Below are 23,922 nucleotides of genomic sequence, written 5' to 3' on the forward strand. Positions count from 1 at the left end.
AGTCCCCCGTTCCAAATTTTGCCTCCTATCGTCACATTAGCGACATCAACTTGGCACCGCTAACGCTAACTGTTGGAATCAGCACCCAAATTAGCAACAAGCTAGCAGGTTTACACTTTAGCCCCAGGGAGGCTAACGCTACGAGGGGGTTATGTTTCTCAAAATTTCTTCGTCAAATACCACTAATTAGCGTTAGCACCGACGCTAGCTAGCGTCAAAAGGGGGCCTGATGTGGTGTTAAAATGCAGGCAGTAGCTAGTACCACGAAATGCCGCGTCATCTTGGCCCACATGTACTCTTTGGCATCGTTTCCAACCACCTGTTGCCCTTCCCAAGATGGCCACCGGTTACAAACAAAACAAGATGAAGAAAAGAGCAGTAAATGACATTTAAGGTTTGTTTTTGTTCCCTTCAGAGTGTTCGGGTAAGTGTTTTTCATTGGGATTATGCAGTAGCCATATTTTTTTTTATGTTGGGGGCGGGGCTAAACTTTAAATAGCTGAAAATTTGCATGTTAAGGGGTAATAGCTGTCAGGATTTTTTAATTTTTATAGACATTGACATTAGCGTCTGGAGTGGAAAGTGGAAAAGGGAAGTTAGCAAACATTGCTAGCATAGGTGATTATGTTGGGGGCGGCGCTATACTTTAAATAGCTGAGAAATTTGCATATTAAACGATAATAGCCGTCAGGTATTGCATTTTTATACATTGACATTAGCGTTTGTAGTGGTAAGTGGAAAAGGCAAGCTAGCCAACTGCTAGCATAGGCGATTAGCACATGAACTAAGCTAATGCTATAATATTAGCATTAGTTATTGCATTTTAAAAGTTACTATGAAACTGAAATTATGTTTTTCAAAAGGAATCGGAGTACATTGATGTCATTTTACAGGAAAACAAATTTGGTAGTCAAATCTGGCAACCAAAACAGCACCAGGAAATGAATCAAAACAAAAATTCCAGATCATTTCTGCCTTTTTATTGCTGTTGCACTTAATACATATTGACAGAATGGCAGAACACAGACATTGGCTGAACATTTTTTTGTGGGCGGAGCCAAGGCTGGCGAGAATGTGATCTTAAGTAGGATCTAATGTCATTATCGAGTCTTTTTGAAGAAATTTGTTTACAAAAATACAGTCTGCTGTCGTTTTAAAGTCACTAGAGTGGAGCGGGCTCGTCCTCGTCGGAATCGAACTCCACGTTGTCGTCTTTAACCCAGCAGCCGCTCCGGTCCCGTAGCCACCCGTCGCTAAAGGGAAAAAATGGCGTCCAGTCAGGAAATCAGCCAAACCGGAAGCGGAAAGGAAGTTGGAAACCTTTTTAGTTTGAGGTAATGCTCCAATTCTTGTCTCCTTTCTGACGACATGGGTTCGGGTGTTGGAGTCTCTGAGTCGGGGCGCCCTCTTGTGGTGGTGGATGGTTGTTCAGCAACTGTATAAAACCAAATCAAGTTATTTTTTTCATCGTAATCTAGAATAGGAAAGCAGTATTTTTTTTTAATTACCTGTTGGGATGACAACCTTGGTTGACTCTGTAATCCCACAAGGTGGCGCTCTATGTTGAAATAGACTTTTGCTGCTTTCTGGTCCTTTTCTCGTTTTAGTGCTAAACCAAAGCAAAATATACATCAATTGGTGTATTTTCCGGATTATAAATCACACGCGTTTCAAATGTGGCTAACATATATCTTCTTTTCCAGGCAAATATAACTGTTAATATTACATTAATAGATGCATATTTTGTCCGTCTATTTTACCTATAATGCTTGTTCTTGGTTTCTGTTCCCAAAAATTCAATTTATACTCCAGTGCGACTTATATATACATATTCATTGATTCTTTCCCTCTCTTTTGGATTATTTGGCTGATGCGACTCCTACTCCGGTGCGACTTATAGTCCGAAAAATACGGCACGTATCATTTAGAATTTTTTGTGAGGTTAAATAATGCGTACCTGGTTTTCCGATGGCAGCTATCATACGGACCGGTCCTGAGCAAAGCGTGATGAGTCAGTTTTCGCGTCTGTTCCAGTAAAGGTGCTACAAAATTTGATCCTTCCTGAAAAATATTAAAATAATTAACCACTACAACATGGTATGCTTGAAAATTTTATTCTAAGATGCTTACTTGTTGCTGGTCTTCTGCTTGGATGAAGATTTCTTGTTTTCGTTTGGTTATTTCATGCCTGAGTTGAGTCTTCTTACCATAGAACCCTTTTAAACCTTAATACACACAAAAATTAGATTCGATTTTCTGGATTTTAATAATAAAAATCCTACAATAGTGACTGAAATTTCTGAGATGTATATTGGAGAATATGTTCATTTAACTCACCTTCTAAATGTCTTTTACCTTTACGATGTACTGTCAACATGTCAACAGTGTCAAATACTGGGCGGTAGTGGCACACAAGACAAGTATACCTATGACAAAATATCTATAATTTTGGTGTTAACCATGTCAATGTTAATAACCAGTTGTTGTTTACATTTTACCTTCCATTGCTCAGAAGCGTTGCTTCGTCGTCTGGAATGAAATTTGACAGAAGATCTGCGACGCGTCTTTTCTGCAAAAAAAGTCGACCAACAAAACTGTAAGTACGATGGATTTTTTGTTATTATTGTTTTTGTTGTGGAATTCGACCAAAACGTATGCTAGCAGTTAGCCATCTTAGCAACTTGCAATATGTATCTGTTGATAATAACATACGATATAAGAATATAAACTCACCTTGAGAAGATTCAATTGACTCTTATCGTTGCCTTCACGTTTAAAAGACATAATTATTTTTATAGTTATTTCGCCAGGTAAAAACGTTTAATATACAAGTCCAAATTGTAACAACCTCCGAAAGTGGTGTGGCGTTCAGTGTCAGTATAACATTCGATCATCAATTAAATAACATATATTTTTAAAATGAAAATATGCATCCATAAAATTTAAAACAATCTTTGTAACATGTAGAATCAATTAAATGTTTTCGAATGAAAGTATTTTTAATTTTAGGGCAGTCGTGAGTTGATAAAAAAAAGCAACGTGTGTTCATGAAGGCATCATGCAGTGCATTATGGGAACAACACTTCCCATAACATTCGTGAACCTAAATTTAACAGTATATGCTGTAATGCAGCGAACTAACATGGTAATATTTGTTCGAATTTTCTTTACCGCTTGTTATCTATGTCTTTAAAATGCGTGATATTCTCGTTAGGGCTAGTTTAACAGGACACTTCAAGACGAGTTAACATTGTTTGCGGCAGAGCCGGCGAGTATGTGGCGTTCAAAGGTCAGAGTAATTTTAGGGTTTTATTATCGCAAACTTCCTTATCGATTGGATACTCTTCAATAATATACATGCTTAGATACTCTGCATTTAATTAATAACATAAATTAAGTATTTAATAAGTTTCAAAGTATTGAATTCTCCCCCGATCACAAACTTGGTAAGACTACCAATTTGTCCGAGTAACCGTAAATGCATCTCACTCAACGCAGCCGTCACTCACCCGGCATCCATGGCAACATATCTCAGCGGGAAGGGTTCGGCTGAATGCTCAATTTGCTTTTTTCGCGACAACTTTTGACCACTTTCCTCTTATTTTAACATTTTAATGGTTACATTTCTATCCTCTGATCGAATTCAGCGAGTCATAGAAGTGACACATGCCGTTTGCGGAGAGCCGAATGCCGGTAAATGACTTTATTTGATAAGAAAACAAAAGACAAAGTAGATAAAACTGAATTGTGGTGCTAGTTAGTACAAAGCGGCCATGTTTGCTAGCCGACAATACCACGAGAGTTGACTACATTTCTGCGTCATGTCCACGGGCAAAGTGCCCGCGGACGCTGCCGGTGGAAGCGGCCTGTTGCCGGGGGGCCGCGGCAGTAGGTCGTACGGCAGCCTGGTCCGGTCCAACATGTCCCCGGTCCGACGGAGACATATCGAACACCGGACACAGCCCGGTGAAACAATTCAGGGTCTTGCCCTGAAATATGGCGTCACTGTAAGTAACCTCCACTACTTGTTATTTTTGTTTGTAACAACCCTAATCTCTCTAAATATTGACTATCTTTGTCAAAAGAACGAACACGTTTGAATGTTGGACTTTTTTTTGACTGGTTGGAATAACGGTAAGTTTATTGGAAATAAGCGAAAATATAAAAAAATAACTTTATTTAAATCACAGTCGTCAAAGTGACGAACAAAAGTGCATCGAGTTTGTTTTTGATATAAATACTAACATTTCTGGAGAAATCAGTGTATATTTGTTTTGTTTCTCAATTAAATAACAAAATAAATGTGCTTTGCTAAAAATGTTAATTAATAAATATGTAGGTCAAAATTAAACTAACTGATGAAAAAGAATATTTATATTTGTCCGTTTTTAATAAAACCCTAGAATTAAAAAAAAAAATATATATATATATATATATATATATATATATATATATATATATATATATATATATATATATATATATATATATATATATATATATATATATATATATATATATATATATATATATATATATATATATATATATATATATATATATATATATATATATATATATATATATATATATATATATATATATATATATATATATATATATATATATATATATATATATATATATATATATATATATATATATATATATATATATATATATATATATATATATATATATATATATATATATATATATATATATATATATATATATATATATATATATATATATATATATATATATATATATATATATATATATATATATATATATATATATGTTAACAGATTTTTAGATATTTTTAAACTAAATAAAAATATGAACATAGTATCTGGAGAATATTCACAGATTGGTATATATTTTCTATTAAGAGGCAATAATATTGATAACTGCACTTTTTTAATGAAATAAAAATAGGAAAATAGTGTCTAGAGAATATTCACTGATTGGTATATATTTTCTAATATGATGCAATATTATTGATAATTGTATTTTTTTAATTTAAAAAAAATGAAAAATTGTGTCTGAAGAATATTTGCTATTTACAAAAATAATTTCAAGATCTACAAAATTGATTCAAAACAGTCCGCCTCCGAATCAATTGATCGGTCGCCGATGTCACTGAATTGTCGCCATTGTTTTTCAGACGGAGCAAATCAAACGAGTCAACTGTCTTTACACCAACGACTCCATTTTCCTCAAAAAGTTTTTGTCCATCCCCGTGTTGTCGCACCCGGACACCCGAGCGACGGACGCTGACGACGAGGACGACGAAGAAGACGGAGGTCCCCGATTGGCCGGGTGTCCGGTCGGCAAAAGTCGAGCGGTCGTTCCCTCCGAGGATGTGACGGCCGGGGATTTTTTGAGCCGATTGGACGGCTCCATTAGCGAGTCCAAGATGGCGGCTGCGAGGAGATGGCAAGACGCACAAAAAAGGTTGGCGGACACACAAAATGATGCGACGGGCCAGATTTGGCCCCCGGGCCGCCATTTTTACACCCAGGCTATCATTGAGGGCCATAACCAGAGTTAGTTTAGTTTAGTTTTTATTCATTTTCTTTGTATGACCTGTTAATAAATGTTTATCTTCAAATATATTGGAATAATGCTATTAAAAATGGAATCATAAACAACAACAAAATCTCAACTCAAATGTTGACTTAAGGGGCGAAAAACCCTAATTTTTGTATGTTAATATTACAGTAATCCCTCGATTATCACGTCTTCACTTATACCACAAATCCACGACCTTGCCATTTTTCCGCTATTAATTATAATTTTTTTGAATGTAATAAAAATGTGACAAAAACAAAACTTAAAGGTCTTATCTTTTCTCCGGCAGGCTCGCCGACCTGGAGGCGGTTTGCTCCTCCTCCAGCGGGATAGGCGATTCTCCGGGGAGACGCCAACGATGGCACGGCACCCCCGGCGGCACGGAGCCTCTGAGCGCCGCCGCCGTACCGCCGATCACCACTAAGCTAACCCTACGACTGAAGGAGCGAGAGGACGCCATCTTTGAGTTGTGACAACCCGACGTTGACGTCGCGTCATGCTCAATTTTGGTACGTTTTCATACTTTTTTATTATATTTGTGCTATTTAATAGGATCAGAAATGATTGGAAATCATTGGGTTTTTTAAAAAGAAAATGCTATGGCAATTTGTGTGTTTAAAAATGATTTATAAAGTAAAAATGTTAAAATATGCAGACTATTTTGACAGTTATTGAAGTAAAAAAAAAGGTAAACAAATCCCAACTAATATGGTGACCTAGTTTTGCTATGGCTGTTAAGGAGTTAAGTCACAGGTGTCAAAGTGGCGGCCCGGGGGCCAAATGTGGCCCGCCGCATTTTGTGCGGCCCAGAAATTAAATGATGAGTGGCGACGTTCTGTTTTAGGATCAAATTAAAATGATGGATATAGATGTATAATATATTTCCCGATTTTCCCCTTTTAAATCAATCATTGTCATTTTTTAATCATTTTTTTGTGTTTTTAGTTCAAAAATCATTTAGTTAAATCTAAAAATATATATGATATCTAAAATGGTCCCGGCCCACATGATATCAAGTTGACGTTAAAGCGAACCACCCGAGTCGGACACCCTTGCCCTAATGAATCCATTTTGGTCCAATCAGGTGACTCCGAGTCACATGGCAAAAAAATATGTAATGGGGACATCCCGACTATTTAATTTAATCCAACGGTAAAGCAATACGACGCCGGCCAGTCACATGTCGGCGAGCGACAGTCACGAGGTCTTTCCACAATGGATCGTATTGTAACGCCCTTCTTAACTTATTTACTCCACCAAATGACATTTTTTTATAGAAAAACACATGATAGTCATTTATGGAAAAGGAAGTCACGTGTTTATTCCATGTATACTCTAAGTCAATGGTGTCAAAGTGGCGGCCTGGGGGCCAAATCTGGCCCGCCGCATCATTTTGTGCGGCCCGAGTAAGTCAATCATGAGATTTTCTGTTTTAGGATCAAATTAAAATGATAGATATTGATTTATATTATATTTCCTGAATTTCCCCCTTTTAAATCAATCATTGTCATTTTTTTATCAATTTTTCTGTGTTTTTAGTTCAAAAATCATTTTGTACAATCTAAAAATAGACAAAAAAAGATCAAATAAATCTTGTTTTAGATCTATAAAAACGGAATATTTAGGAATTTGATCCAGTTCTTTAATCCATTTATAAAAAATAAATCTAAAATTATATCTAAAATGGTCCACATCAAATCAAGTTGACGTTTAAGCGCCCCTCGCGAACCACCCTCTGAGTCTGACACGCTTGCTCTAATAAAAAAAATGATACTCTAAATACAAAATAAATATACTAAATGAAATGCAAAAACCACACAGTCTAATTTGGCTTTATTTTCACCACCCTCATTTTCCTTATTATTAAAAACATTCGCTGCCTTTCTGAACAATAGTTTCCCTTGCCGTAGTATGTCTTTTCACCACCAGAGGTCAGCATTGTAACAGTAGATCTCGTCTTTGTACCTCTTTTGTAATCAGGAGTGCCCAAACTTTTGTCTCTTTGCGAAAAAAACGAACGAAGCTTCGACGGGCACTTCGAAACAATATTTATATATAAAAAAATAAAATAAAAACAAAAACAAATCCACCTCCAGCAGTCGAATTCCCAAACGTTGTTGTTTTTGTTGTTTTTTTGGTGTCAGCAGCTCGTCAGTGGTTGTCCCGTGTGGGGGACGCCGTCATATTGTCCCGTCTTCGATCAGCTTGTTGAGTCCCTTGCAGATTCGGTCCAGGTTGTCCCGGAAGGGCCCGTCGGGCTGGTAGAGCCGGGTCAGCAGCTCGGGGTCGGCGTAATGGTCGAACACGTGGCTGATGCGTCCGTGCGATTTGGCCGTCAGGTGGCTGTTGACCAACTTGAGCAGGAGGTCACGGCAGCCCGACAGGATCTCGGACATTACCGTCTTGTCGAAAGTGAAGTCCACCTGTGGACGGGAAAACATATTTGGAGGAGGACGACTAGGTTAAGGGTGGCAGACCCGGCCGAGGTGGTTTGCGGGCCACGTTAATGTCAACTTCATTTCATGTGGGCGGGGCCATTTTTGTTATAATATTTAGATATTTTTAGGTATAAATGGATTAAAAGAACTGGATTAAAATCCCTGAATATTCCGTTTTTTTATAAATCTAAAATAATCTTGATTGTAGCGTTTTTTTATATGTAGTTTTAGATTTTATAAAAAGGTTTTTGAACTAAAAACACAAAAAATGGATAAAAAAATGACAATTATGGATTAAAATAAGTGGATTAAAATACCTGAATATTCCGTTTTTATAGATCTAAAACAATGTTGAGTTGAGCTTTTTCTTCAATATATTTTTAGATTTTACTAAATGATTTTTTAAAATAAAAACAGAAAAAAATGATTAAAAAATGACAATTATGGATTAAAAGTGGATTAAAAAACCTGAATATTCATTTTTTTATAGATCTAAAACAATGTTGAGTTGATCTTTTTTTTCAATATGTTTTTAGATTTTATAAAATGATTTTTGAACTAAAAACACAGAAAAAAAATGGATTACAAAATGCCAATGATTGATTTAAAAGGGGGAAAATCAGTAAATATAAGATACATCTATCATTTGAAATTGATCCTAAAACAGAAAGTCGCCACGCATCATTGACTTTGTTGGGCCGCACAAAATGATGCGGCGGGCCACATTTGGGCCCCGGGCCGCTGCTTTGACACCAGTGTCTTAGGTCAAGGGTGTCAATTTCATGTCACTTCCTGAAAAATTTGGACCAATTCTTGTTGATTTCGATTTTATCACATGTGGCGGCTTATACGGGGGAAATTGTACAATTTAGCCATTTTAAGGGTTTGGATGCGAGAAAATACGGTGTTCGGAATCTACATTCATTTTTAAGCCTGTCTTTGACGGATTTGGATCTCAAATAGGTTGTGGTAGCATTCCAGAGTCTTTTTTAAAGTTCTCGTTCTTAAGTGCTAAGTATTGTGTACCTCGTGGAAGCTAATGGCGGTCATGGCGCCCTGGTGTAGCTTCTTCTTGAAATCCTGAGCCGTGGCCAGTTCTTCGCTTCCGAAGCGGTTGTTGCGGAAAAGCACGCCGATCTTGACGGCGATCTTGATCAGGTCCTTGACCACCTTGTGGGCTTCTGACTTGTTGCCCGAGTACTCCTTGGAGACCCGGTAGAGCTCGTCCAGGATCTCGCTGGTGGTGTCGTCGATAAACATCTGGACCGAGGTTTTGGTGGCCATGCTGCTCAGGATCTTTTTCTGGACCTTCATGGCCGTGTCCCTGGAACTGAAGTGGTCCATGATTGTCTGCAATTACAAGCAAAAACTACAGATTTTCCTAAACCTAATCCAATAATTTGCTAAAACAATGATGGAGATAAAACAACATCAAAGATAAAATAAACAATAAAGACTCGACACATTTTCTTTATACTTCTCTAGGCCAATCAGCAGCCTCCATGAAGTGGATTTAGACCAGGGGTGGGCAAATTTTTGGGCCCGGGTGACAGATGGGCGGGGTCAGCACAAGATACGATAACATATAAAAAAGTGCATCCGTTAATAGTACATATGAAACATAAAGACAAAAAAAGGACTAAAGTATAACTTTAGTTGTCATCACTCATCATTAAAGTCATAAGTATAAAGTATAAAGTAAGGTAAGTAAAGGAATGTATTAAGAAATATTAAAATTTCATTTAAAAAAAGATAGAAGGGCTGTAAAACACCAAAAACAAATAAGAGTGGACACAGCTACTGACACTGGCTTCCACGTTGCGGCGCCATTTTGGGGTAAAAAATAAAAAAAATAATAATAATTGGACAATGTCGGTGGGCCGGATTAAAAAGCCTAGCGGGCCCGTATATGGCCCGCGGGCCATAGTTTGCCCATTCCAGACTTAGACTCTGATCCAATAAAAACGGCAGATTTGAATCAGTTTTTCCGACTTAGCATTAGCAAAAGTGTTTCTTCTTTTGAAAAAAAACCTGTTCACGTTAATTTTAGTTCTAATTTCAGTCTTGTCAATAAGAACAATGATTGTATTTCACACACGCGATATACTTAATTATGTTTTTGAAGGCATGAAGATTGGCCACATTCTCTTTAAAGCGTGCCAAGTCAAACCCTGTCTACGAATTAACACGCATGGCAGCCATTTTGAAATGATCCACTTCCATATCAATGCTTTTTTTGAAGCGCTGTCACCAAAAAAGATTAATTATTCAATTTAATCAATTGTTCTAACCGAGCTACTTTATCCTGTTGTCCTTTTTTTGTAAAATAAACTAAAAACCCTTAAAAAAAACCCAGAACAGTTTTAATCCCATTTGACAGTTAGTCAAAAAGCCTGAGTTAATTTTCATTTTAAACACTAAAAAATGTTCTCAGATCAACAAGAATTGGCCCAAACGCACCCTTAAAATTACCTTAAAATGGTTAAATTTGACAATTCCCCTCGTATAAGCCGCCTCCTGATTCAACATTTTCACCTTTATACTCATGTTTTTTTATAGATCGTATAAATGTGTTACTTTGAAGGGAAAATCTTAAAAAATATTCATCGCGCATGATAAAATCAACAAGAATTGGACCAAACTTGTATTTTTTCACATCTTCTCTCCGCGTAAAAGCCGTTTACGCTTAAAATTGCCTTTTAAAATGGTTGAATTTGACAATTTCCCTCATATAAGCCGCCTCCTGATTCACAATTTTCACCTTCATATTCATGGTTTTTATAAAAAAATACAAATGTGTTACTTTGAACGGAAAATCTTTAAAAAACTTAATCGCATGTAATCAAAATCAACAGGAATTGGTCCAAACTTTTCAGGAAGTGACTCTTGGTACCCTAAAATGAGTATTTCCTTATCTTATCTCCACTTATAAGCCTTAAATTCATAGAATTTAGCAATTTCCCTCGTATAAGCCCCGCCCCCTCCGTCCTAGCCATTTCCTACCCAAACCCTATCAAGCATTTTCCCGAAAATAACAAAAAAAAGCACGCTTATACTTTCTGTAAGTGACTTTAATCTTCTTGGCCAACAGCCAAAATGGATTAAAATGGCATTTGTGGTTTATTTTTTAAAGAAAAAAAACACACTTATCCACTGCATCAAGTCTAACGTCACCAGTTCGCTAAATCCGACATCAGAAAGCGAATAACCGGAGTCAAACGGGCATTTTTTTGGTGACTGGACTCGTGTTTAGGATTAGTTGAAGTGGGGATAATTTATGCGGATTGTTGTGGAGGAGGCGGCGGCGGCCATACAGCCAGCCACATAGCTCAAGCAAGCCCACGCCTGTTTGACGTCGAGCCGAGTCGAGATTGCCATCATGCCTCTGGAAAGATTCCTCAACAAAGAGCCACGAAGAAGCACCCCAAAAAATAGAGCACTGGTGTCAAAGTGTCGGCCCGCGGGGGCAAATGTGGCCCACCGCATCATTTTGTGCGGTCCGGGAAAGTCAATCGTGAGTGCCGACTTTCTGTTTTAGGATCAAATTAAAATTAAGAGTATGGATGTGTATTAAATTTCCTGATTTTACCCCTTTTTAAATCAATCATTGTCATTATTATTTATTTTTTTGGTGTTTTTAGTTAAAAGATGTTTTAAAATTTAAAAAATTCTAAAATAAACATTGTTTTAGATCTATAAAAATGGAATATTCAGGGATTCTAATCAATTCATAAAAAAACATTAAAGGAACTGGATTAAGAGCCTTAATATTGAAATTTTTATAGATTATTTGAGCTTTTTTTCTTAGTAAGAGAAGAACATTGATTTAATAATTGTTTTTCATTTAAAAACGAAACCATTTTTGATTATGTTCCATATTAAAGTGGAAAACAGAAAATATATTTATATTTTTAGATTTTGCAAGATGATTTTTGACCTAAAAACACAGAAAAAATGCAATTATTGATTAAAAATGGGGAAATTCTGGAAATATAATATCCATCTCTACTCTTTATTTGAATTTGATCCTAAAACAAAGTCGGGACTCATGATTGACTTTCCCGGGCCGCACAAAATGATGCGGCGGACCAGATTTGGCCCCCGGGCCGCCACTTTGAGACCTGTTCTCGAGGAAGTACCGTTGAGGAACCGCGGGAAACTTTCTCAATGGGAGCTAGAGGTGAAGTGGTCCAATCGTCTGCTAGAAAAGTTTTTCTTTGACGTTTGCAATTTCACTTCCCCAAATTCAAGCGATTCTTTCAAACAACCACGTGAACTTTTGGCTCATGAAGAAGCACCCGTTAAAATCATTTTTGCGACGTATTCGAGGTTTTATTCGGGGTGTCGATATGTCGGCCTAGAAAGGTTTGCCAAGGGGTGCCGGACAAGCTTGCTAAAATTCATTGATTCATAAATAAATAGTGTTTATGGACGTTAAGATTTGTTGACATTCTGTTTTGTAGCTTCTCGATAGCAAAAATTAGCTTGGATTTTTGATTTTTTAATTAGTTTTTAAAAAAGGGCGAGTGGACGTAAAATATTCTTTGTATTTTGTATTAAATAGGAAATTAATTATATATTTATTTAGCTTGAAAAATAAAATGTGGAACGCATTCTAAATGTATTTATTTATTTAATTATTGATGTTTTCAGTGTGTAACTCCAGTAACTAATGACAAAAAAGGAACTACTTATTATTTAATATTTATTTTGGGAAATCTAAAAAAAACAAAATAGTTCGAAACAAAAAAAATCTAAATATAATGACAAATTTGATTCCCTCTTTGGATTTTTCAAAGTATAAAAAATAAAATACCGTAAAACAAAAAACATTAAAAAAAAATACTGTTCTCCCACTTGGCATTTCAGTATTCACATCATACTTGATCATTTATTTGAATTTTCCTCCCCATTTTAGTCCCATTTCTTCCCATTTCCATTTTACCGCCGTCCCTCCCGCTCCAAACGCCTTTGGCGCCACTCGTATCACCTGCAAACAACGAGTTTAGCGGCCTCATATTGACTCACGCCGGCTTCCTCCGAGCGCCGCCGAAGAACGGCCAGCCGACATTTACGCTCTTACTCAAGTGGACCTTGCCCAAACCGCCGGGAAGGCCACGCCCCTTCGGACAGGAAGCGAAACCCACCACCGAACGTTGTTGTCTTGCGCCCGTTTACCAACGACGCCCGCGTTTAAAGCTCCCCGAACCGTCGGTGTGGTGCTATTTACTCTTTTCATAGAAGGGTTAATCTCTTACCCGAGTCGGCGGCGTCCTTTTTCCCCAAAAAAATGGCGTCGGGACGGGTCGGGTCAGGTCGGGTCGGGGGTTCAACGCTTCATGTTTGCTCAAAAACGGGCGTCTCGGCGTTCCGCCTTGAGATACTGACGGCTCGCACTTCCTCGAGGAACTAAAACGTGCGTCGACACACCCCTCGCCGCTCAGCCGTGCGACGCGGGGGTGCAAGCGGGCGGGCGGGCGGCCCGGCGCTGACGCGGAAAAGTTGCGCTGGCGTTGGCGGCTGAAAAAAAACGCGCCGAACACGCTGACGTGAGGGAAAAAAAAGAAAAAAGTGAGCTTGTCCCGACAAGTGAAAAGACAAAGAATGTAAGCCGGAGATGCGGCGCACTGAAAGGGGTGCGGCTTAAAGCTTTGTGACAGCCAATGAGAGCGGCAGAGGCAGAAAAGGCTTCACCTTGCCTGGAATGCGGTTGTCAGGTCTCGCTCGCTCGCTTTTATTCAGTAAGCACACAAACATTTCTATGCTTAGCTTCCCTTTTATTTTAAAAGTGCGACTAAAATACGGTAACCTCCATTTTGGGGAGAGATCATGTGTTAGTGTTAGGAATTGGTAGCTTTTTAAATAGAGTACATGTGTGTCAAAGTGGCGGTTTGGGGGCCGAATGTGGTCCACCGCGTCATTTTGTGCGGTCCGGGAATGTCAATCATGAGTTATGAACTTTCTGTTTTAGGATCAAATTTAAATGAAGAGTAGAGATGTATATTTCCTGATTTTCCTTTTTTTAAATATACTTTTAGATTTTACCATATGATTTTTGAACTACAAACACAGAAAATGGATTAAAAAATGACAATTATTGATTGAAACCCTCAATCAATAATTGTCATTTTTTAATCCATTTTTCTGTTTTTACATCAAAAATCATATGGTAAAATCTAAAAAAATATTTAAAAAAGCTAAAATAAACATTGTTTTAGAACTATAAAAACTGGATATTAAGGGCTTTTAATCCACTTCTTTTAATCCATTTATACTCCCCCCTGCCCCTAGTGAGGATAAAGTGGTTCAGAAAATGAATGAATTATCTTTTTTTTAAACATTCCATTTTTTATGGATAGAAAAGTAGAAATTTGTTTCATTTCCTTCTTTTATTCCCCCAAGAATGTGATTAAAAACATTAAATATTTGTTTAGAGAAACCAAAAACAAAACCCAAAAGTCGTACTTTAGTTTTTGTCGTAAACAAAGTGATGAAACTTAGCAACTTATAAGCCAGATAATACGCTAAGCACTTTCGCCATCCACAAATACAAAACCCCGGTAACCCCAAAAATGTCCCCTGGCTCCCGTACGTCACCCCCGAGCGCACCTGCCTCCTCGGTCTTTGGTCTCACCGCGCGGTGTGGAGAAGAGGCCGCTCGGTTGCCACGGTTACAGACAGGAAGTAGCGCTTAAGCGCTTTCCTGTGGGGCTTCCTCTTTATCGCGTAATGACATCTCATGAGGAAACTTTAGCCATATCAACAATATCTGGGTGTGTGCGGCGGGTGTTAATGGCAACTTTAAGTGTGTGTAATACGTGTGCGTGTGTGTCCATGCGGGGGCCATTTTGTGTCGATGAAATGCTCCCATAAAGATCTTCAGTCCATGTCATTCATGGTTGCGTTTAATATGACACTTATGATATTTTGTGGTGATAAAAACTAGTTAAGTGGCGTAAAATGATGGTGTCAAATGATAAGCGTTGTTAGTTTTACGGTGGAACGGACAACAAAGTCGCACGGGGAAGGCGGACGTTCGATTCCGACGCAGATGTGTCTCCACTATCGTATTTTTTTTAGTTTTACCCGGCAACTACTATTACTTTTTAAGTTTTTTTCTAATTTAGCACAGATTTTGAGTGAGAGCAAATATATTTTTAGAAAAAAGAATCGAACGGTTTGCCTCTGCATAGTTGAAACCATGGATGTAATTTTTTAAATGTTTTAAAAAAAAAAATTTAGGGAAATTTTACCAGAAAAAAAGGCCTTTTAAATTTTTTTGTGTTTAAAAAAAAAAATGGAAATTTGCCTTTAAAGTCCAGCTGTCCTTCTACTAAAATGATACAATTTTGTTAAAATATTCCAAAATTAATTTCCTAAAGTCACTAACCTTCCAAACTCTACAATCAAACTAATTTCATTAGTTTGCCTCTGCATAGATGAAACCATGGAAGTAATTCGATGGGTTTTTTTTTTGGTGTCATTTTGTTTTAAAAATCTGAATATAAATAATTTTCTAAGGGTTTGCCTCTGCATAGTTGAAACCATCAAGGTAATTTGTTGGGTTTTTTGGTGTAATTTTGGAAGAAAAAAATTAAAAAGCTTTTTTCAGTTTGTTGTGTTTAAAAAAATAATATTAGCCTTGAAATGGTACAATATAACTAATTTTCTTAAAGTTTGCCTCTGCATAGTTGAAACTTTGACGTCATTAATTAGGCATAATAATGCAAACAAGTTAAAGTCAATGACAAATGCACACAAGGTGGCTTTTTATCCAGTTTTATATGAATACAATACTATCTATTATACAAGAATGTGTCTTTTCTGCTATACAATTTTTTTTAAATGTTCATAAAAATGTGAAAATCCACGCTGAAACTCAAAAGCGGAAATCACTACTAGTTATAATACTAGTTATAATATTTTTTCAATATTTGGTCTATATTAATCCAACAAAAATGTGATGTTCATAACTCATGTATATATTGTCATGTAATTTCTGGCTAAAAAGGACCATCGCTGGAAATGATGCTAACGGCTAATCGCTAATTTGAACGTAGGTCACAGAAGAACGCAGGAAGCGCTTCTTATGGGCATGTTAACGGGCAATTTGACGTACTGCTGCCTAAAACTGTTACTCTTCGCGTTAAAAAGCGGACCCGGATTCTCCGGGACGTCGGGGGGCGGGGCCAGTTCCGACGAGGCGGGCCCCGCCCCCGCCGTCGCCGCTTCGGCCTTTCCGCCTTTGATGTTCTTGCTCTTTTTGAACTTGTCTTTGTCTTGGAGCTCTCCGGGAGCCGGAGGCGGTTCGCCGACGGCCTCCGGGGGTGCCGGAGCATCCGGCGGGAGCTCGCCGGGGTTGGCGTTGCCGTCCGTCGGCTCCTCGCCTTCGGCTTCTTCCTCGCCCTGGGCGGATGACGTTTGCTTGGCGTCGGGGCTGATGGAACTATGGCCAGAAAGGGGAGATTAATATTAATTTATTAAAAAATAATAATATAAATTTCAGGCACGAGCTCACCCATTGGAGCTTTTGTCCTCCGAGTCCTTCTGCTCGTCACTGTAGCGCATTTCGGCCGGCGTCTTGAAGGAAAGATCTTTTTTCCCCTTCAGCCAGTACGTCTTCATGTAGCCTTTGCCCTGTATTGACATTTTTTAATCACGCCATTCATGTTCCTGCCACTAGAGGGACCCCACACTCACTCAGGGTTTTTCAAACTTTTTTTATCCGTCTGCCGTTTTACGAAATATTTAGCTGACTTGAAGATAATAGACGTCTAACTTGTTTGTTTAATGCCACCCGCAGTCAGTACTTAGAGCCCCCTGTTGGCCACAGAGTGCAATTGCATGCTTTTAGAATAAAAGTGACCAACCTTGACAAAGATTTTGCCTCTTTCTTCGATGTTGTACGGCTCGTGTTCCAAGTGGTCTTTGGTGGTCTGGCTGATGTGGATTTGCATGCCCTGTTCACACAAAACACACATTTTGCTCTTATGTATTGATTCATTTATTGGCTGCCATCACAGTCTAATCCTTTAGCTCCTCCCAGTTAAAATGGATTGGACAGCTAACACAGTCAATGGCAGCCAATGAGATAATTGGATTTTTTTTAAATGTATTTTTATTATATTTCCTTTAAAAGGAAAGGGTAACAACTGTGAATATTGTCCTATTTTTCTTCTAACTTCTTTAAAATTGTATTTAAATTGAATGTTTGTTTATTTTTCAGTTTGGACAGACAAACTCTACCCCAAAAACATCCAATTTATCTTTTCCAAAGGAACAGCCACAACTATCTTTTTTAATTGTCTATCAAAAGGAGGAATGCCCTTTAATAGTTAAATATCAATATTAAACCTGTATTTCTTCATATCTTTGCAGTTTCTACAACTGACCAACTCACTAAACGCCCTACGATCAAGTCATTCAGCCTCCCATTCCAAAATGAATTGGACATCTAGCATCGTCAAAGGCATTTAAGAAGCACCATCTTCCTTCCTTCCACTCACCACGCCATTGCTCTCCATCCTGGACGCCGTGTTGACGGTATCCCCAAAAAGACAATAGCGAGGCATCTTCAATCCCACCACGCCTGCCACCACCATTCCCGAGTGGATACCTTTAATATAGCAACCAAAAACCATCAATTACCACCACAATATCTCTTCAAAATTAAAAAAATAAAACTAGTCATATCAGTTGCTCTATTTTGTTCCATCATGTTAAGAGGTTTCACTGCCCTCCGGTGGCAACAGTGAATATGACATTCCTAGTCTATCATCGCCTCCCAATTGGTAACACCTGTTAGCATAATGTTTGCACAGAGCGGTCTTCAGCTAGCAAACAAACGTCCTGCAAAAACATCATCTAAAGTAATAAGGATCTCATTTATATGGATCGCTCATTTATATCAATGTCTCTCCTATACCGATGTCTCATTTATATAGATATCTCTATTACATGGATGTCTAATGCTGACTTTTCGGGACAAAGTGCGTGTTTACGTGGATGCGAGGAGCGGCGCTCGTCAAAAGAATGTTACGGTAAGCAATACTACCATGCGAAATTGTCTTCGAATGTGTTATTATACTAAACTATGTCTTGTTCGAGGATTCGCTAAATCCATACGCGACTCCTAAACCCGGTGAATATTACTTTTTAGTCCAGACTATCGTTCTTTAGTATATATTATGTTAATTAGCGAGTAGCACTAGGCTAGCGCTAGTCGCGAGTAGCTAATGTTATGATAGCAGATGCAATACATGATGACGTAGTACTTAAAGGTACATCGCGCCTGTTATTTGGTTTATTGTGTTTGTTTACAAATATCAATGATTCCAATATGTATCGGTTAGGATTAGAAGCAGTGTACTATAACCGCAAATAGCTCACTTAGTATTAATTATTAATATTTGCTTGTTTTGCTACCATGTACTTGCATACTATTTATTTGCCATTGACATTTAATGGACTGCATTGGTTGTACTGTTTGTGAATGAAATAAGGCTTATATAAGCTTGTATTGAATGCAATTTTGTCATGTATTTATTTTAAAATCATCAAATGCTCTTTTTATAGCACAATTTCGCTTCAAAATTATCTTATTCCAGTCGTAAACCCCTCGTTTCTTGGTTAAAATTAATGTTTATGTTTTGAATCAATTGATTAGCGGACTGGTGTCAAAGTGGCGGCCCGGGGGCCAAATCTAGCCCGCTGCATCATTTTGTGTGGCCCGGGTAAGTCAATCATGAGTGCAGACTTTCTGTTGTAGGATCAAATTTAAATAAGTATAAATGTATATTAAATTTCCTGATTCCCCCCCTTTTAAATCAATAATTTTCATTTTTTAATCATTTTTTTCAGTTTGTTCAAAAATCATTTTGTAAAATCTAAAAATATATTTTAAAAAAGCTCAAATAAACATTCTTTTAGATCTATAAAAAAACTTAATATTCAGGGCCTTCAATCCAGTTCTTTTAATCCTGTTATAATTAAAATAATCAAAATTTTTGGGAACCTACCCACGCGGATCTGGATGTTGTCCCCCGTGGACGGGTCCTTCAAATGGTCAATGGAGCTCAGCATGTCCAACGCCATGTCGCAAATGTGGTGCGCGTGGAAGGTGGTCTTGTTGGGGACGCCCGCCACCACCATGTAGGCGTCACGGATGGTTTCCACCTGGAACGGAATCAAACCCAGATCCAGATCCGACCATTGGACCAAAGCCGGAGTTGTTCACCTTATAGACGTTGTGCTTCTCGCTCAGGGTGTCGAAGACGATGTAGATCTCGTTGAGCATGTCCACCACCTGCATGGGGGTGATGTGGATGCAGATCTCGTTGAACTTGACCACGTCGCTGAACAGGATGGTCACGTCAGGGAAGACCTGGAATGGGGTCAGGTCGGAGGTCAGCTGATCCCAAGATGGCTGAAAAGGTCTGGAGGTACCTGGCAGGTCTCCAGGGCCGTGATGCCCTTCCTGAGGCGGTCCGCCACGGCTTTGGGGATCATGGCGTACAGCAACGAGTCGCCTCGTTTCTTCTCCTCGTCCAGTTTTTTGATGATTTCCTGGAGTTGGGCGTACTTTTGTTGCTCCTGCGAAAAGATGGGAATGTCTTGGTGGACTGATTTTGACGTTTAGCGGATTTTCAGGACTATAAGGCGCACTTAAAAGTCTTGGATTTGGTCCAAAATTGAATTATAATTTTTTAAAAATCAAAATATGTCTAAAATGGGTATAATGTGTTTTTATTTCCAAAATCATTTTGTAAAATCTAAAAAAAAATAATTTGGACACAGAAAATGAGACCTTTGATGGATTTGTGGCTGAAGATGACGTGATTACATTGGAAAATGGCTAAATAGAGTACAACTCAACTCAGTTTTGCTAACGTTACCTTTTTAAAAACCTATTTTTAGCGTCTGTCCATATATTTAAGCTAATGTTTGTTTTGCCGTGCCTTGCTGCGCCTTTAAATGCAGTGCGTCCTTTGTGTGTGTCAAATACAGAAATAGCACTTGTCACTGACACTGCGCCCTTAAATGCCATGCGCAATATAGTCGTGAAAATTAGGGTATTTGTTTTTTGGATGTTCTCCGACCTGATCCAGGGCCAGCAGTAGCTCGGCCGACTGTTGCGTCCCGGCCAGGATGAGCTCTCGGCTGGAGTCGTGCAGGTTGAGGTCGTTGACGTAGACGCCCATCTTGATCATGTCCTCCACCGTCTCGATGCTGTGTCACACCCAATTCAACAATGGCGTCGGGATGCTGGTGGTGGGTGGGATGGCGGCTCTTACATGGGTGTTCCCAGGAAAATGAGAGAGTCCCACTGGGAGACGTATTTCATCTGGCCCTTTAAGTGGAGCGGCTTTTTGGGGGGTTCTCGCATGTCCTCAAAGATGGTTTCGCTACATTTGCCTGAGAGAGGGAGGTCAACGAAAAATGCTCATTTTTTTGGGGTGTCAAGTTCTCCCAAATGATAGGAAATGGATTGAAATGTCCTTACCGGTGACGGTCTGGAAGGCCAGCAACTCGATATCTTCGCCTCCCAAATTGGCCGCACTGTTGTACTGAGCCACGCTGCTGCTGTACTCTTGATCCGTACCCTTCATTTCCTCAGATTTTTGTTCTAAAATCCCAACCAGACATTACACATGGGATGTTATTTTTTAGTAATCTAATGTAATCTAATGTAATCTAATGCAATCTAATGTAACCCATTGTAACCTATTGTAATCTAATGTAATCTAATGTAATATAATGTAATATAATGTAATATAATGTTACCTAATGTGATTTAATGCAATCTAATGCGACCTAATGTAAATAATGTAATCTAAGTTAACCTAATGTAATCTAATACAATCTAATGTAATGTATTCTAATCTAATGCATTCTAATCTAATGTAATCTAGTCTAATGTAATCTAATCTAATCTAATGTAATATAATGTAATCTAATCTAATATAAACTAATCTAATCTAATCTAATGTAATATAATCTAATGTAATACAAACTAATCTAATGTAATCTAATGTAATATAATCTAATGTAATATAATCTAATGTAATATAATCTAATGTAATGTAATGTAATCTAATGTAAGTAATCTAATGTAATCTAAACTAACCTAATGTAACCAATGTAATCTAATTTAATCTAATCTAATTTTATTACTGTATCCTGTTGTGTTTTTTTTTCAGAGGTTGAGAATGGATTAATTTGTATTGCGTTATCATTTTATAAGGGAACAATGGATTGGAGATGTAAAATTCTGGTTTGGACTACGACTGGGGTGGGCGGAGCCTACCTCGTTCTTCTTCTCTGCTGATCTTCTCGCTCTCCTCTTTCTCTTCGGGTTCCTCTTTGTTGAGTTTGGGAATGTTGACTTTTTGTTTGCTTTCCACTACTGCTTTGGACAGCAGTTCAAAAACGTTGTTTAAGTGTGTGTAGATCTGTAGAAGAAGAGGGTAGGTCAGTGAGTGGATCAATGACAATAGCGCCCTCCCTTGGCCGCTCACTCACATTATCCCAACTGAATTCCAACATGGGCCTGACCAGGGTGAACTCCTCGTTCACCTTCTTGCCCTGGAGGTCAGAGAAGACCTCTTTGAGGCCGTCGCCAATGCGGTACATGGTCATGTCGCGCCGGAAGATCACGCTGAAGGGGAACATGTCAAAAAAGATACCTCGCTTCAAGGGAAGCTTCTCGTAGCTGGGCGCCGTCTTTTGCTGCGGCATGCGGTGCTTGAACGCCGCGTTGTCAAAGTTCATTTTGTACACCTGCCGGGGTTACAAGCGCGACAAATTTTCAACGCCACGACCCCATTGGACGACTCCGGTGGACGTCCGTGGTGTCCGATGGGGAGTTGGCCAAAAAAAAAAGCCCAATACCTTGACCTATGAGCGTCGAAATATACGAGAAATTTGAGATATGAGGAAAATTCGGGCATTTTTTTTCATTATACCTGATTTTTTCAAAATATATTGGTGGAAAAACGTGTTTTATATCAATATAATAAGGGAAATATTTTGTTTCTATTATCGAATTTGTGTGAATTTCTTAATTGACTTTTAAATGGATGCATGACGTCACCAAAATTGGCCCTCCGGAGGCCAATTTTGGAATTGCATTCCCATTATTTTGACCATTTTAAAATGTGAACCAAGTTCACTCAACCAAAAAAGGTAAAAAACAGTACGTATTCCCTCATTAATTATTTAAAATTGAGACTCTTATTTTGTATTAACTAATGTAGGATTTACTTTCAAGTCTTTATTATTCATTTTTAAATCATATCTTTATTATTAATAAAAAATGTACATTTTAAATCTTTACCATTCTTTTTAAATCAACTTATTTTCTAATTTAACCATGTTTTGAATCAGAATAGAAGGGAAAAATAGTCAACAAAAAATGTCAGTCTTAATTTCTATATCTCAAAACATTTGTTTCCCAAGATTAATAAAAAAAATAATGTTGGTGTTCTTTCTCAAATTTTGACTTAAACACCACATTATTACATACCACATAAGTCATTTTCTCCGTCTCCTCTTTGGATAAAATCTCCACTTCAATGTCAGTGTTATAAAACTGCCGACCCACTTGCGACAATTGACCTGCAGAGGGCGACAAAGTAAACGCATGACAAAAAACCCCAGCCAACGATGCCATTGACTTACCTTTAACAAACTGCGTGAACCCTTTTCGCGTGCTTCTGTAGTGAAGCGTCAAACTGGTTTCGCATTCTTCCTCCACGCAGAAACTTGGCGGCTGAACTTTGGGGAACGAGAAGCGGAAATACTCGTGCAGGTTGTCCAACTCGTTGATGAAGTCGCGGACGTTTCGTCCCAGGACCTGCCAAAGACCGCCAAAGGCCATTTTTAGAGCTCCACCTTGCCTTTTTTTCCCTATTCGCTCACCTTGAGGATGCGTTCGTAACCGTAGTTTCCGATCCGCTTCACCATGTAGACCCCGAAGGCGTACATCAGCTCGTCGTGGGTCTTGCCCAGGACTTCGCCCGCCGCTTTGGCCAGGCGGAGGATCAGGTTGTCGCTGAAGGGTTGGGGGCGGAAACACCGCCATTAGCGAGTTATCCCGATTTTCACGATCGTAGTAATTGTTAATTAAATCAGATATGCAGTTTTTAAAGGATGGATTATGTGACTAATAACAAATTTTGTTGAAATGAAGCTTTTCACAATTAAAGGGAGGACTTTATGAGCAATTTTGAGAGCAGGTTTATCTTAGCCGAAGCTTAAATCCTGATGAGACCTTGGTGATTGTTAATTAAATCTGATATGCAGTTTTTTTTAGTGATTAATAACAAATTGTTCCAAAATAAAGCTTTTCACAATCAAAGGAAGGATTTGGTGACCAGTCATTTATGTCATGACCACAGTAAGTGTTAATTGAGTCAAATATTATTTAAAAAGTACAATTATTGCACTAGGCTGGAAGCTTTTGTCATGGTGAGGGCCATAAAAATTCATATTTTTAAATATTATTCCATGAGAACCATAAAAAACAATCATAAATTTGAAATATTATTCCTTGAGAGCCATACCCAAAAGTCAGATGACCATTTTTTTTAACCATTTTCCAATTTTCTAAGTTGAACAAGTAATTTTTTTGCCAACATTTTTAGCCTATTGCTAATCACTAAGAATCAATCATAACCTTCAACCTTCCATTTTTTTAAATCAATTTTTTTGTTGCACCTACTTGTACATCTGATGCCTGACAAACTTGAGATGCGGGATCTCGGCCCGGTTCTCGATCAGCCTCCACACGTCTTCGCCGTAAGACTCGTTGATGTAGTCGTTGACCGCTTCCAGGTACAAGCCGTACATCTTGCCTACAAAACCAGCACCAAAAAAGCCGCTTTAAAACTCCGCCATCCACCGCTGA

At 38.2% G+C, this 23,922-nt stretch overlaps 4 protein-coding genes across 5 annotated transcripts; 1 reads left to right on the forward strand and 3 right to left on the reverse strand.

Moving 5' to 3' along the window:
* Positions 1-958: 958 nt before the first annotated feature.
* Positions 959-3,240, reverse strand: scnm1 (sodium channel modifier 1). Its single transcript, XM_077720595.1, has 8 exons — positions 2,734-3,240; positions 2,499-2,569; positions 2,338-2,426; positions 2,131-2,225; positions 1,958-2,061; positions 1,509-1,609; positions 1,321-1,435; positions 959-1,253 (listed from the first exon to the last, which is right to left on the reverse strand). Exons 1-8 carry the CDS (start codon positions 2,782-2,784, stop codon positions 1,163-1,165), a joined length of 717 nt encoding a protein of 238 aa, XP_077576721.1. The 5' UTR covers positions 2,785-3,240; the 3' UTR covers positions 959-1,162.
* Positions 3,084-18,539, forward strand: lysmd1 (LysM, putative peptidoglycan-binding, domain containing 1). 2 transcript variants are annotated; one of them, XM_077720593.1, is made up of 5 exons: positions 3,084-3,693; positions 3,838-4,007; positions 5,171-5,460; positions 5,867-6,086; positions 17,394-18,539. In XM_077720593.1, the coding sequence occupies exons 1-4, from the start codon at positions 3,615-3,617 to the stop codon at positions 6,048-6,050; spliced, it is 723 nt and encodes a 240-aa protein (XP_077576719.1). In that variant the 5' UTR covers positions 3,084-3,614; the 3' UTR covers positions 6,051-6,086; positions 17,394-18,539. The 2 variants fall into 2 exon arrangements, with proteins under 2 accessions (XP_077576719.1, XP_077576720.1); XM_077720594.1 differs by having other exon boundaries at positions 3,088-4,007.
* Positions 7,394-13,585, reverse strand: tnfaip8l2b (tumor necrosis factor, alpha-induced protein 8-like 2b). The gene is made up of 3 exons (XM_077720596.1): positions 13,274-13,585; positions 9,042-9,365; positions 7,394-8,000 (listed from the first exon to the last, which is right to left on the reverse strand). The coding sequence occupies exons 2-3, from the start codon at positions 9,357-9,359 to the stop codon at positions 7,758-7,760; spliced, it is 561 nt and encodes a 186-aa protein (XP_077576722.1). The 5' UTR covers positions 9,360-9,365; positions 13,274-13,585; the 3' UTR covers positions 7,394-7,757.
* LOC144199159 (soluble guanylate cyclase 88E-like) lies at positions 15,779-23,922 on the reverse strand. The gene is made up of 16 exons (XM_077720598.1): positions 23,737-23,922; positions 22,935-23,067; positions 22,695-22,869; positions 22,540-22,631; positions 21,537-21,794; positions 21,322-21,466; positions 20,518-20,640; positions 20,309-20,429; positions 20,114-20,243; positions 19,461-19,607; positions 19,252-19,398; positions 19,034-19,190; positions 17,522-17,631; positions 16,886-16,975; positions 16,534-16,652; positions 15,779-16,461 (listed from the first exon to the last, which is right to left on the reverse strand). The coding sequence occupies exons 1-16, from the start codon at positions 23,862-23,864 to the stop codon at positions 16,077-16,079; spliced, it is 2,460 nt and encodes an 819-aa protein (XP_077576724.1). The 5' UTR covers positions 23,865-23,922; the 3' UTR covers positions 15,779-16,076.

The sequence above is a fragment of the Stigmatopora nigra genome, chromosome 7, assembly GCF_051989575.1.
Source record: "Stigmatopora nigra isolate UIUO_SnigA chromosome 7, RoL_Snig_1.1, whole genome shotgun sequence".
NCBI classification, from domain to species: Eukaryota; Metazoa; Chordata; class Actinopteri; order Syngnathiformes; family Syngnathidae; genus Stigmatopora; species Stigmatopora nigra.

Excerpts from the sequence above, each read along its gene's own strand:
- LOC144199159 (XM_077720598.1), bottom strand. The coding sequence starts at position 23,864 with ATGTACGGCTTGTACCTGGAAGCGGTCAACGACTACATCAACGAGTCT. Across the intron at positions 22,870-22,934 it reads GTTACGAACGCATCCTCAAG|GTCCTGGGACGAAACGTCCG; the intron begins GTGAGCGAATAG and ends GGTCTTTGGCAG. Across the intron at positions 16,976-17,521 it reads GGATGGAGAGCAATGGCGTG|GGCATGCAAATCCACATCAG; the intron begins GTGAGTGGAAGG and ends TTGTGTGAACAG.
- lysmd1 (XM_077720593.1), top strand. The coding sequence starts at position 3,615 with ATGGTTACATTTCTATCCTCTGATCGAATTCAGCGAGTCATAGAAGTG. Across the intron at positions 4,008-5,170 it reads CCCTGAAATATGGCGTCACT|ACGGAGCAAATCAAACGAGT; the intron begins GTAAGTAACCTC and ends ATTGTTTTTCAG. Across the intron at positions 5,461-5,866 it reads TGGCAAGACGCACAAAAAAG|GCTCGCCGACCTGGAGGCGG; the intron begins GTTGGCGGACAC and ends TTTCTCCGGCAG.
- scnm1 (XM_077720595.1), bottom strand. The coding sequence starts at position 2,784 with ATGTCTTTTAAACGTGAAGGCAACGATAAGAGTCAATTGAATCTTCTC. Across the intron at positions 2,427-2,498 it reads ACGCTTCTGAGCAATGGAAG|GTATACTTGTCTTGTGTGCC; the intron begins GTAAAATGTAAA and ends ATTTTGTCATAG. Across the intron at positions 1,254-1,320 it reads CATTACCTCAAACTAAAAAG|CGACGGGTGGCTACGGGACC; the intron begins GTTTCCAACTTC and ends TTTTCCCTTTAG.
- tnfaip8l2b (XM_077720596.1), bottom strand. The coding sequence starts at position 9,359 with ATGGACCACTTCAGTTCCAGGGACACGGCCATGAAGGTCCAGAAAAAG. Across the intron at positions 8,001-9,041 it reads CCGCCATTAGCTTCCACGAG|GTGGACTTCACTTTCGACAA; the intron begins GTACACAATACT and ends TCCCGTCCACAG.